We start from the raw sequence: 14,337 nt of genomic DNA, 5'->3' as shown, positions 1-14,337 counted from the left end.
CACTGAATCGTACACCAGTAAAGTCAGAAGAATTTATTTTCTGTTGTTCCCAGTGTTTCTATTGTTCACAGGCCAAGCCTATGCCAACCAAATCTACCATATAAAAATTCATCCACAACATTCCAGCAATGTATTGATTTTTGCTTAAAAATCAAGTCAATAAATCAAAGTGCAGTAACTATGCCATTAGATAAGGCAACTAGAAAAATAGAATGTCATTTTAATTATGAATATTACTATTAATTACCATTATTTGTGACTAATTAGCATTACAGAAACAAGCAGATGAAAGCTTGAAGGATCTGCAGTGAAATCATGCTGAAGCTTGATCCGTGGATGGAGGGTCCTTTTCATACCACCTCCCAAAGAGTGTTACACTCAAAACTGGCTTTGATGTAGTATTCAGATTTATCAGACGTCCATCAGCCAGCACCTGGTTATGAAAAAGCAAAATAAGCAGGAGCATCATCAAAGCAGTACTATTGTATGGCAAACACAAAATCATACATTCAGTAATGTTGATCTAGTTGAGAGAGCTCCAATCTCAACTGGAGCTAGCAGGAAGGCTGAGAAAAACTACATTTCTGTTTTGAGGGAGATCTTGTTCTAGAGGATTTGGGGAACAAGGCAGAAGAGAATTGTCTGTTACTGTTTGAATACAACCAGGAAAATCAGGCAGAAATAATGCTGCCTTGAACTGAAGGCAGAGGACAGAGGACTGGTAACAACTAGGTTGCTCTTGCAGTGGCTTTTTGACCACTGATGTCTGACAAATCACAAGGGTATCCCGTTACCTTGAACTCCCCAGGGGCCAGCTGCACCCCGCTGTACAGGACTTCTGGGAAGATGTAGCTGGTGCCAAACGTGCCACTGAGGGAGAACATCTCAAACTTGGTCTGAGCCATCTCCACGGGCTGCCCACATGTGCTCAGGTTTGTGCTGGGACACTTGAGCAGAGTGCAGATCTGTGGGGAGGAGGAGACAACAATGTAAGCAGGATGGTAATACTGGTGCCTTGTGTCATCAAAGCTAATGTGCATCAGAGCAGGTGATAGTCACAGGATCTTCTTCATAATTCTTGGGTGACTCCTTTTCAGTTGTAGCTTATTTTTTTACCCCTTGATCTGATTGGGTGTATTCCAGACCTTAGTCTTATAATTTTACAAATAAACTGTCTTAGTCTTATAATTTTATAAATAAATTGGTTTTGACATAAGTGCAGCCAAAGCACCTTATTTCATCTCTGAAGCCCGATTCTGTCCCTTTCATTAACTCTTTCAATCGACAATTGTCTTATTTGAAGGTTTCTTTCCCACATGTCTTAGTAAGATGAGTTTGTGAATGGAAATTTTAGGCAAACAAAAAAAAGTCTTCCACATAGGTACATTGTACAAGTGCACATCCAGGTCCCCTTACTGCTAATTGTGTATGTTGCTAATGACACTTTATTAGATGGCCTGGTAGTCCTTGGGAGGTCTGAATTTGATGTTCCCCGTCCAAATCCTAGTTAATATAGGCCAAGGAGATGAAGTTAGCATCTTTTGTTACAGTTTTGTTTTAGTAGTTGAAGCACAGTAAAGTAGGAATAACGTTTCCCTTTTGTCTTGAGAGTTAATTATCCAGCTGATAAGTGTTTATTGTCTTCATGCGGAAATATGAAATAGGGCTAGCACTCATCTGATTCAGGAATGATTTGAAGGATGTTGTCTGGTTTTGCTGATAGGTGATGGAGTTTTTCTACATGTCTGGTATTGGGGATAGAAGCACATTTGCAAAAAATCAGAAGTATTATTCATCAGCAAATATGGTTTTGTGTTGAAATGCAAATAAGAGAAATAAGGAAAATATTCCGAGGAAATGAAAAAAAATATTGAGGGGGAAAATGAAGAGTAGAAATTCCTGTATTCTGCGGAACTTTCATTTCTGGCAGAGAGTATCTGGCAACTTCCACAACCACTGAAATAAATTTTACAACCAAGCTCACCAAGAACTGAATTTATTCAAGTTACCTTCCTGGTATTAGATGAGCTGTTTGCTGGATAACACCTCCCCTCATATCCCAGAGTCTGTACCAGCTGGTACAAAATAGTGATGCTGACAGACAGAAGTAACTAAAAAAAAGTATAATCTGCTGGCACAATAACTTAATTATGAAGGCAAAGGATGTTTTCAAATATGGCTTTAAGCAAATTCAACCAGGATGTAGCTCACTGTCTTTCCAAATATTTGATTAAAAGAGAGGAAGAGAGGATATTTCCACTAAAAGTCGTAAGCCATTTAAGTAAGCTTCATTGCTATGATTTGGATAGTGACCAAAAAATTAACATCTCTGTGATCCTAACTTATCAGAGCATCTCATAAAGATAGCTATGATCAACTGATTTTTAACAGCAACTCTTTGATGAAAATACAGTGAGACCACATCTGGAGTACTCGGCCCAGGCTCCTCTTTCTTTCCAGCACAAGAAAGAAAAGGAGCTACTGGAGAGTGTCCAGCTGAGGCCACAAAGATGATTAGGAATGAGGAGCTTCTCTCTTATGAGCAAAGACTGTGAGAGCTGGGCCTGTTAAGTCTAGAGAGGAGTGAGAGATGTCTCATAAACACATACAAATATCTCAAAGGTGTGTGCCAAGAAGATGGTGCCAGGCTTTTCTCAGTGGTGCCCAGCAACAGGAAGAGGAGCAATAGCCATAAAAACACAAGAAGTTTCACCTCAACATGAGGAAGAAGAACTTTTTTACATTTAGGGTGGCAGAGCATCAGGACAGGCTGCCGAGGGAGTAAGGGGGGAGAGAATGTAAGAAAATAGTGCAGAAGGTAATCTCACCCCTGAGGAGTTGCAGCTGTACTAATCACCAAAGATTAGAAACAGGCCTGCCTGTAATAGGCCACAGCTGTGTCCAATAAGAACACGAGTACTACAAAAGAGTGGGTTAGCTGGGTGAGAAGGGAGTTGGAGTTTGTTGGTTGTGCTGTGAGGAGATGTCCATGAGAAATCACCAAGAAGGTATGGGACTTTTGCAATAAGATGATAACAAGGGAGGTCTTGGATACTCCCTCTCTGGACACTCAAAAGCCACCCTGATGTGTTTCTGTGTAATCTGCTCTAGGTGACCTTGCCTGGGCAGAGGGATTGGACTATGTGATCTTCAGATGTCCCTTTCAATCCCAAGTATTCTGTGATACAGAGGAGATTCAGAATGCTTACTGCAGATATGCACAGAAGAGAACCTAAATTTAGCTAATATTACATACCCCAAAAATAATGAGTGCACTCTGGGCATTTAGAAGGGGTTTAGAGACCTCTCTACTGCATTTGTTGGATTTGAAGGCAAATAGGCTTGGAAGTTTTAGCAACTTCTTTCCATTACTAACAAAAGGTGCACTAGGACTCCAGCATAGAAGAGAGTCATTGTCTTCTCTTTTTCCACCACAGAGCTTAAGGTTTCTCCCTGTAAATAAGCTTCCTAAATAACCCCTCCAAAGAATTACCTGCAGATAGTACTGTCCTTCAAAAACATGAAGGCCATCAAAAGCACCCAGCACATAAACTTCATCATCTCTTTTCTCTGCCATCTTGTAGCTCAAGTGACAGCAGAGGTCTTTTTGGCAGACAGTGAGATTCCCCCCAGGCTTAGTGAGGTCTGTGAAAGTGAAGGGATCTTCAAAGATGATTCCTGTGAATTCATGGTCATTCTGTGAGAATCTTTCAACACTCAAAGCATATGAGTTCCAGCTGACAGCAGGTGGGGAGGCAGGAGAAAGACGAGGGTGTGCATTTAATTCAGCAATGAGGAGGTGACCATCTTCAGTTTTCATGTTGTAGGAGTATGTTTTGGCTCCAGCTGGTGCATAAATGCCACTCCCTGAGGAGAGCACAATAGTCAGTCCAAGAAGAATTTAAAAAACCATGTTGTCCTTCTAATTGTCTCTACTGATAGCTTATCCACTATTCTACACAGATTACAGTAATTTTAGTCTCAACAAAGGTGACCATTAGCAACTCAGTACATGGAGCTCATAGAATATTGGCAAAGAATAGCATTTATTCCCCTAGATAATGTCTGCTCAGTGTAGCCAAAGGCAGAGGATGTCTGGTTTTTTATGTTATTTTAGGATTATATTTATGGCCTAGTCAGTTCTCTTTTCCCCTGTGTGCAATAGAGCTGATAATTCCTTTTTTCTCAGCTGATTGATGTGAAAGGACCAGCTACTGACTGAGACAATCCAAAACACAACACAGGCAAGTATCACAGGCCTGCCCATGAACAGGAGATATAGCAACTGTCCAGCCCCCTTTACACTGACTGAGACCTCCTCCTGTCATGGGGGATTCACATCTGACCAGCACCAAGCAACAGAGGGAAATCAAAGGTCTGTCATACCCATCACTGCAGAAGCCTGACAGGCATTTCAAATGAAAAGCCCCAAAACAATACTCTGGTTGCACAGCTCAGTGAAGATACTAGTCTAATTGAAATATACTATTCCATAAATTGAGGTCTAAAAAAAAAACCAATGCTACATTTTAAAATGAAGATGTGGGCTTCTTAGCAGTGTTACTACAACTGGCCTGAACATGTGTTTTTAATGGTTTTCTGAAGCAGTGTTAAATACAGCTATAAAAATAAATATCTCATTTGGCAGAATAAATGTAGCCACATTTCTGGTTTACCAGTATATTTACAGTTTGGCATTCAATCATAGACTTATAAGTGGAGAGGAAAAGAGCCTTAAAAAACACCAAAATTTCTGTTCAGGTATAAGGGCAGTGACCTACTACTTATTTAGAGCCGTTAAAAGAAAAGATAATCCTAAGAAGCTAGAGAAAATAAAACACTACAAGTTTTGTTGAGTCTTTATAAAACCAACAGGAACAGGATTTATCAGCCTTAAAATTTGGTGACTAGATGCTTCAACTTCCAGAGAAATAAATTATAGTCCTTGGCAAAATCACTTTGTAGAAAGGGGAATAAGAGATTTGTGGTTATAAAGATTCTTCCACAGAGTGAAAATGAAGTTACCTGTCATTTCCATGCTGGTGTTGTGAGTATTGGCAGCTAAGACGTTGACACCCATGCCCATAGCCCAGGCAGAGTGAAACTCAATTGCAGTCAGAAAGGGCAGGACATTCATCCAAGCTGTTGGGAAGAGCACGGTGTCCACCTGCATCTTGCTCACCAGGACCACGGCAGGCTCATAGAAAAGGATGTCAAAGCAAGTGAAAATGCCGAACTTCCCAAAAGGAGTCTCAAAGGTGACAGCTTCTGGCTCTTTTGGATAATCAAACTGAGTTTCTCCTAGAAAGAGATTATACTGTAGGGGAAGGAAAATATAGAAACCAGTTAGAGGCACTTACTAACCATGTGTCTTGGAGTCATTCCCTAAAGCTGTTCAGAATGACTAGAGAAAATTTTTGACCTGTGTTGGAAGCCCTCACAGGTAGGAAATCAGGCTAAAATTATATGATCATCATACCCAAAATATGGAACACATATTACATACTGCCCTGGGATCTAGCTAGGAAAGCAGCCAGCTGCCTTCAGGTCTATTGGAGTCATCTGCATAACAATAATCTATCCACTCCCCCCACCTAGTTTATATTTCTGGCAACCCAAATGCAACCAGAAGAGAAATAGTAATGTAAGGGAAGCATGGGGGATCTGGTGCCAAGAGACAAAACCGGTGACTTTTGTGTGGAAATACCCAGAAACACTGGAAGTACAGAGCACCAGCATGAAGCACAGGACAGTATTTGGGACACTGCAGAGTAGAAGACAAAGGCTGTACTGATGGGGGAAAGGCAGATGATCTCAGCCAACAGAAAAATGGAAGTTTGTGACATCCTCAGCTTTCCAACATTTTCCTTCTTCCTTCACATACATATTTATCAAGAGTCCTTTATAAATGTCCAGGTGGTCTGAAAGTAAATATGGACACCATGCCAGAAAAGAAGTTCAAGTTTACTTAACTTGTAATTCAGCACCTGGGCCATAGCAGGCTGGGGAACAGACTTGCTTTTATCAGTGTTTCATTCACCCAGTTTGCTCACAAATAGATATCTTGGCATCTTTTCTCTAAACAACTAGATGAAATACTGGGCCCAAAGTGTATGAAATAAACTCACTTCACTCTACCCACACTGGCATGCTATCTGGCACATGATTCATAAACAGCTTTGATGGAACTGGCAGGTATGCATATAATACTGAAAGAGGAACTTCCATTTGGTGCAAATGACCCAATACCCTCATCTCTTTTTATACCCATCTGGCATTTTCACTTGCTTTACTATGTCCAAACAATTCCCATTGTGCAAAAACTGTGCCAAAACAGCATCAGAAAAAAAGGTCCTGCCTCTCTGAAGTCAGACTGCTCATCTACGATGAAATGGACATGAACATTGAAATCCTGGAACATGAAGTGGTAGTCTGGTGAAAAGCTGGCACTGAAAACTGAAGCTTCTCAAGCAGCAGAATTTACAGGAGTAGCAAGCTAATGAACTGAGGAAGTCTACCAAAACCATATGCCACTAAATTGCAGCAGAACAATCATTTTTCATTCCAGTCTGTTTTGAGAAACATGACAGCAAATGCAAATTTGGCATCGACGCTTCATACCAAGAGAGATATTCTTTTAAATTATAAAGAAAAACAAAACTCTGACAGTTGACAATGACTGGCATCTAATTCTCTTCCCAAACCTAGACATTTTGGAAGTAGGGGAAAATTAATTTCGGTCTCTCCAAGGCCAGTTTACCTTATGGTAGCGAGCCACCAGTTTCCCCTGTGCATCAAAGACAACATCGGTATTGTAGTGGTAGCGACCGTCCCTGGGGCACTTGGGATCACTGGAGTCACATGGCTTCTTGTCCCCAATATTTGCAACCACATAGATGGAGTTATTTCTGGCCATGCAGCTGAGTCGTTCCTGCACTGGTGCTGGACCAAATCTAATGTATTTTAGGGAAGGAGAAAAACAAAATTAACAAATCCTGTGCTGTCAGTGGTGTCTATTTCCACAGTACTTGAGGTCACACCAGCAGCATCTCCAACCCTGCAGCCATGGCAGAGTAGGCAGATACACTGAGTTGCTGCAGTGCTTCCTCAGATTGCTTCCTGCACCTTGGGGTAGGCCCTGGAGACCTCTCTTTGGCCTCTGCAGAGTCATGCCTGCCAGTCTCTTTCAGCACCTGGAACATGCTCTGCAGTAAACAGATAATCCTCTGAAAGGCTAGGACAACGATCTTTGGGCAGAGGAAGACACTAGCTTGGTGTCATACAAGCAAATATTTTAGCATCAGGCATACTGACACCTGAGGGCTGCAGCTATGGGCCCTTAGCACGCTAAGCAGGGTTGAGCTGTGGGATAATGCAGGTGATATGGTCAAGGCAATTCAGCGTTCATTTCCTCCCATAGACAGGCGCACACAAACCTGTAACCATGGCATGAAGAGCAGTGGGCTATTAATTTTGAGATATGACAGTGTCCATGTGCCAGAAACTAGCAGCACCTCTGAAGCATCCATGCCAGGCCATAAAGAGAGCAGCCATTCATTCCCCTTTGCAGTGTGGCAATGCCTATGGCTTTGCAAGGTGTGCGTGGGCCACACAAGGAGGACCTCCATGCAAGATACACACACAGCACCAGGAATGTGGCATGCCAGACATTGATGGCAAATGTTATATTCCCAAAAGCTGCTAGGGAAACCCCTGATTTGGAACAGTGAGGAGGCACTCGGATCACCTCTGCTAAACCTGTGTGATGCACTAGAATAAAGACCTGCTTAGACACGCTGCCACCCCACACCCCACCTTCAATGAAAGACTGCATGCTTTAGCTACTTATATCTCAGCAAAAAGTTGCACACCCTGTGCAACTGTGACTCTTCTTCTTGGAAGCACTGAATTATTATTTCCTCACAGGTACAATAACCTGCTCCTCATCAAGGAGGTGCAGAAAGCCATGGTGAAAAGGGCAGACCATGGCTGTAATTCCGTTGCTGAACACGTATTGCATGCTGTAGGAGTCTAAATTCCCGTCCTCAGCTATAACTTAGTTTGTCACTGCTGAAACATGCTGCTTGAATGACAGATCATGTTCTACAGCACAGAGACTCTAGCAATTCAGACTTTATCTTACTTTAACTGTGGAAAACCAAGATTAAAAGTTCCTGGGTTTTTATGATTTAGAAGTTTGGACTTTAATTACTGACATCGTCATGTCTTATTATCTGCTCAGAGACTACTTCCTGGCTGTCCACAAAAATGATTTGTGTGCTTTTGTTTCAACATGTCATTTGTAAAAGACAAACAAACCAAAAAGTCAAAGAAATACTACTGTTAATAATTTACAGTTGGTTCTATTCAAAATAGTATGGAAAAATTGAAAGCAGAACAAGAAGCAGGATATCTTCTGGCATCAAAAGAAGAGATTTCCTCAACTTTTAGTAACCCAAATTCTGTATGTTGTTTGAATTTCTATTTAAAGTGTTTAATTAAAAAAAAAACAAACCTAATGTTTCCCTCATCAATTAGTCATGGACATGGTATATATTTAACCATTTAACTACCTTCATAATTAATTAATTTTAATTAAAACTTATGTCAGAGATGTTAGCAGTTAGCAGTAATTTAATGTGAGCTGCTCAAGACTCCATGAGATAACAGGCTGAAATCACCAAAACCACTGCAGAAGGAATCACCTTGAGGGGTCAGTGCAAGGTATCCAATTCACCGCTGGATCAGGGATATCCTCCAGGTAGGGGTAGATGGATTCTCTTGTGAATTGCCAGCCATAGATGCCATCTTCAGGAGTCACAATGATGTGGGCACCCTGTCACAACAGGCTCCGTTTAAAGGGCACCCATCAACAGACAACCAGGAGGGTCAGCAGGAGCAGAAAACACTGATGGACAGCCCTCATGGCAGCCCTCGTACCTGCTGGGCAGCTTCCTTGATGGCCCCTTCCAAGACATCCATGTTTCTGTTCATCAGGGCCGAAGCATCGCTGGCAGGAACGGGCTCCTGGGTGGGATGTGGCAGGATGACGGCGTGCTCGTAGACGGCTGCCAGGAAGGTGTCGGAGGCAAGGGCCCGAATGGCTGTGAGTGCAAACACCACAGCGGGCAGGAGAGCCTGGGAAGGGAGCATGGCTGCAGCCTCCCAGCTCTTGGAGTACTCTGGACAAACAGTGCAAAGGCAACATGCACAGAAAAGAGAAGGAGGACAAAGTTTACTTTGAAAGAGGGAGGAACGAACAGCAGGTCTGTTAAAGCGTTACCTTGGAACCTTGGAAGTGTGAGATGTAAGAAATATTGCAGTACACAGTAAGGATGTCACAACTGAACAAACTAAAAATGCTGGGCAATGCCAAGACTAATGGGGCCAGTAAAAAAATAGTCATTAAAAGCATATCTAGAAAGAACAGGCCATTTTTTGTTGTTGTACTCTTCTCTATCACTGATTACAGCAAGACTTTTTCTGTGCGGGCTCAGCTGATACCCAGGTGGATATTGACACCAGTAGATCTAGTCTTCTGTGAATTTTGAGTGGCAAAACTCACACTAAAAAAAACTTCTTCATTCTAGTATCTTCATATTCCTCAATTCCTATGCTCTGTGTCAGTATGTGCAGCTTGCTTCTGAGTTTCTCTGGACCACAGAAATTGCATTAACATCTCACTGTCATGCACCCAACAGGCCAGCAGCATAAGTGTCCCTTGAGTTTGTCCCAGTGTCTCTCCCACTTCTGTTTAGCTGGGCATCACTTTCCAACAGCCTTCCACCAGAAAATACTAATCTGGATAGAATTTTTCATCTGAAATAAGACGTGTAAGTAACTCATTGCCTGTCTCTCGCTAGCCTGAAGCAAAAGAGCAGGCTAGTTCACCAGGTGCAGTAGCATGCCTGCTGCTCTGCACACCCTTCTGTACACAGGAAGCTGCAGTGTATTGAGAAGCCTTCATTTTAGTCTTCAATTCATTTCAAATACATTTGTTCCAATGACATTTTCCATTTTTTGACTTTTTAGTATCTGCAGTATTCTCATTTGAAAAAGGCTATCTGAGCACTGGGAATCAGAGCAGGCTGGCTGCTTTCAGCTACAGCAGACTGTCACTGTAGGGCTGGTTCAGAAAATACAGACACGCTGATGAATGCAGATACCACAGAGTTCTCTCACAGAGTAGTGCTGACTGAGGCTTTCAATCATTAGGAACTTTGATTTTTATCTGGTGATTTTCATCCCTAAGTATTTCTCTACACACATTCCTAGATCCAGCATGCTCATTCAGGAGCCTGAAATACAACCTTTTAAAGGCTGCAGGAGAGATCTCGGTTACATTACTAGAACTAATGTAGCTTGAAAGCCTCCCTCCCTCTCTGCCTCACTTTTTTACCAAATGGAATATAGGCTGAGGCACATTAAGCACAATCAGACATCAGTGTGAAGAAGGAAGCAGCAAGTGCTCCCTTGTTTAGCACGAGTGAGAACATCAGCCAGAAAGGTGACTGCCCTGCCAGGGCTGAGCAGAAATATTTACAAGCGCAGTGCCAGGGGAATGCCCCGCAGAATTCCAGTCCCACTGCCGGCACAAGTGCAGTGGAGTTATCCCTGTTTGCCTCGGTACCAGCAGGCACCGCTCCCCATTTCCTGCGGAGCTGGGAGCTCGCCCAGGAGCAAGGAACTGACACCAGGCAAACAAACAAATCCACCGAATAAACTGAAGAAAAGTGCAGCGATCCGGGCTCTCCGTGCCTGTGGACACTGTAAAGGGAAACTTAGCTAGAGGATCCGCCTACTTTCCACAGCCAATGCACCCTTCCCACCCCTGTACTGCACCCGTCCCCATCGCTGCCACCGCCTGATGGTGGGGGCTACCTGAGGATTGACTTTGTGAAGCAGGATGCAATGTGCTGCTAAATCAGCTTAGCTGTAGAGGGAGTCTGCCGTCAGACTGTGCTCCGGCTTCTTTTCTTGAGCTTAGCGAGAGGAGAGCGTGAGGAAGACAAGTGCGCATTCCAAGGGTTAAGCCTGCCTGGAGGAGGCTGTGTGAAAGGGCACTCGGCAGCCACGCAATCCCTGCCGAGCGCTGAGCACACGTGAGCAGGAGTCGGGAAGTCAGAAGGCGCTCACTTCTGCCAGCAGCACGTAGTTTTGTTACTTGTGCCCTAACAGGACAGCTGCTCCCAGGGCGCGGGTACAAAATTAAAGATACAGTGCTGTGCCTCCCCGAACAATAGAATGTTTCCCATAACTTCCACTACATGGATTGTAGAGGCATCCAGTTGGATACTTTTACAGAATACAATCTAAGACATTCCCTTGTCAGAAAAAACAACAAACAAACAAACAAACAAACAATACCCAAACTCCTGCAAGTCTATTTTTAATGCTGTTAGATTAAATGTAATGCTTGTACTTCAAAGCAAACCTGCACAACAAGCAACAGAATTGGGCACAGATAGAAATCTTAGCTGGCAGTCACAAAGTAATCCAGTCCACCTGCCTAAGAAACACAGTCTGCAGGGCCCACATCCTCACACGTGCCAGCCTGTCCCAGCTGCACCAGCTGTTCATTCCCCTTACCCAACACCTGCTGGCGCAGTCCCGGCTCTCCCTAGCACCGGCAGGAGCAACCATTCCATGGGAACACAGACATGCTCCTGAGAAATTGCTTGTTTTGAACATTTGTGACACAAACTGTTGTCTAAAATTCTGTGCTAGGGAGATTTTCCACATCCTAAAAATGTGGCCAGAAAGATTAAAGTAGACTTATCCAACTGTGAGTTAGGCCATGGTATGATAACACACTGCAGTGTGCTGAGCTGAATAACTGTTCCTTGAAGGAACATATTTTTGAGACTATTTTTCCTTTTCCAAGGAAATTAAAATTTTCAAAGGTTCTGGTAATCTCTTGTTTACAAAAGTGGCTGTTCAGAAATGGGGTGGGAACAGTGCTGTGGAAATGGCTTTGAATATTCCGACAAAAATTTCAAATAATTAAAAACTGTTTTTTATTGGGGCACAACCCACTGAATCGTACACTAGTAAATTCAGAGGAATTAATTTTCTATTGTTCCCAGTGTTTCTATTGTTCACAGGCCAAGCCTATGCCAACCAAATCTACCATATAAAAATTCATCCACAACATTCCAGCAATGTATTGATTTTTGCTCAATAAAGTCAATAAATCAAAGTGCAGTAACTATGCCATTAGATAAGGCAACTAGAAAAATAGAATGTCATTTTAATTATGAATATTACTATTAATTACCATTATTTGTGACTAATTAGCATTACAGAAACAAGCAGATGAAAGCTTGAAGGATCTGCAGTGAAATCATGCTGAAGCTTGATCCGTGGATGGAGGGTCCTTTTCATACCACCTCCCAAAGAGTGTTACACTCAAAACTGGCTTTGATGTAGTATTCAGATTTATCAGACGTCCATCAGCCAGCACCTGGTTATGAAAAAGCAAAATAAGCAGGAGCATCATCAAAGCAGTACTATTGTATGGCAAACAAAAAATCATACATTCAGTAATGTTGATCTAGTCAAAAGAGCTCCAATTGAGACTGGAGCAGGAAGGCTGAGAAAAACTACATTTCTGTTTTGAGGGTGATCTGGTTCTAGAAGATTTAGGGGAACAGGGCAAAAGAGAATTGGCAAGGTGGACTTACTGTTTGAATACAACCAGGAAAATCAGGCAGAAATAAAGCTGCCTTGAACTCAAGGCAGAGTACAGAGGACTCTGGTAACAACTAAGTTGCTTTTGTAGTGGCTTTTTGACTGCTAATGTCTGACAAATCACAAGAATGTCCCCTTACGTCGAACTCTCAATTCTGCAAACACATGCACACACAATGGTGCTTGACTTCTAGCATCTGCTCAGCAAAAATATACAGTGAAAACAAAGCCTACAAAGAAAATGTGACACAAAGTCTCCAGCCCAGAACTACTATTTTCAGAACTCACAAGAACATTTCTCAGAGTTAGGGTTCCATCTAGTGGAGAAAATGAAGTTTGGGTCTTTACATGGCCAAAATACCAATAAAACACCAGGGTCAGAAGATGAAAATAACACTCATAAACTTCCAGGACTTATTATTTAACAAAGACTACAGGTGCTGTAGTCAAATTAAGAATTTCCAAGTTCTTGCATAGCACATTTTTATTTCCTTTATATCAAGAACTTCACAAGTTCTCATGTCTTTGGCCTGTTGACATATGTATGCATGCTTAAAGCTGATGGGAATTTCTGCTCAGGTCAGCTGCACTACACAGATACAAATGTTGCCCATGAGAACGAGGATCAATCAGAGCACTGTCACATCACCTGTCATATCTAAAGTGGAGTTGTGTGTTTTTGCTGAAAGGAAGTTGACCTCCATTCCCAAGGCCCACGCTGAGTGAAACTGATGGCTGACAACAGTGGAAGGGTGTTCACCCAAGCAGTTAGGAACAGAATGGTGTCAATCTGAAATCTGCTTGCCAAGACCACAGCTAGGTCATGGTAGAGTATGTTTGCACAAGTGAAAATACCAAAGTAGCCAAAGGATGTATTGAAAGTCACAAATCCTGGATCCTTGAGGTAATTAAATGGTTTCTCTGTCACAAAAAGGTTGCACTGCTCATGGAAAAGAAAAAAAAAAGATTAAGAAAATAATATATTAGACAATATCTTGCATCCAACTCTAGTCCTCTTAGCTCCTTCTCACTTGGCTTATCATCAGCACTAGCATGGTCAGCATTTCCTAGTAAGCTGAGGTGTACATTCCTGATTTCAGTATAGTCTAATTTCTGATACAAAATGGAAAGGAAGCTATTAACAAGATGTTCCATGGGGAAGTCTGCCCTTTGGTACCCTGAAGTTTTACAGCTCATTTGGCTACCACAGCAGTTTTCTTTCTAGGCCAAAAGAGCTGTGGCAGAGAAAGAAGTATTTCTTATGTAAAATCCAGGAACTATTCACAGAAGAAACCGACTGGAGGTTGCTAGGACAGACCACTTTTCTTATTTATGGTAAAAGAGCCACGACAGAGAAGCCCTTCTAGAAGCCAGTTATGGGCTCCATGATAAATTAAAAGACTTTTGCCACAACCAAGGTCAAGAAGTCTAGTGTGAGTTTGTCAGGAGTGTCCTTGTCTCAGTTCCCCTTGAATATCTTTAGCTGAGCATCTGGAAGAGGTGAGGAAATGTTGGGTTTTCTTCTCCAGAGCAGCCCTAGAGTCCTTAGAGATTTGCTGTTGCAGAAGCAGTAAGTACAAACATTCTAGCTAGCATTTATTAGTAAAATAAATCTCACAATCACCAAGCTGAGTCTTCACATATAAT

General features: G+C 42.3%; 1 protein-coding gene across 1 annotated transcript; it reads right to left on the bottom strand.

The window, feature by feature from the left end:
• Positions 1-200: 200 nt before the first annotated feature.
• Positions 201-11,258, bottom strand: LOC115902006 (pantetheinase-like). Its single transcript, XM_030945162.1, has 8 exons — positions 10,882-11,258; positions 8,941-9,182; positions 8,706-8,836; positions 6,761-6,953; positions 5,026-5,317; positions 3,494-3,867; positions 795-965; positions 201-433 (listed from the first exon to the last, which is right to left on the bottom strand). Exons 2-8 carry the CDS (start codon positions 9,151-9,153, stop codon positions 314-316), a joined length of 1,494 nt encoding a protein of 497 aa, XP_030801022.1. The 5' UTR covers positions 9,154-9,182; positions 10,882-11,258; the 3' UTR covers positions 201-313.
• Between the last annotated feature and the right edge of the window lie 3,079 nt (positions 11,259-14,337).

This window comes from Camarhynchus parvulus, chromosome 3, assembly GCF_901933205.1.
Source record: "Camarhynchus parvulus chromosome 3, STF_HiC, whole genome shotgun sequence".
In the NCBI taxonomy this organism is placed as follows: Eukaryota; Metazoa; Chordata; class Aves; order Passeriformes; family Thraupidae; genus Camarhynchus; species Camarhynchus parvulus.
This window is presented reverse-complemented; position numbering and strand designations above follow the sequence as displayed.

Excerpts from the sequence above, each read along its gene's own strand:
- LOC115902006 (XM_030945162.1), bottom strand. The coding sequence starts at position 9,153 with ATGCTCCCTTCCCAGGCTCTCCTGCCCGCTGTGGTGTTTGCACTCACA. Across the intron at positions 5,318-6,760 it reads TGGTGGCTCGCTACCATAAG|TATAATCTCTTTCTAGGAGA; the intron begins GTAAACTGGCCT and ends CTTCCCCTACAG. Across the intron at positions 3,868-5,025 it reads CACCAGCATGGAAATGACAG|GGAGTGGCATTTATGCACCA; the intron begins GTAACTTCATTT and ends TGCTCTCCTCAG.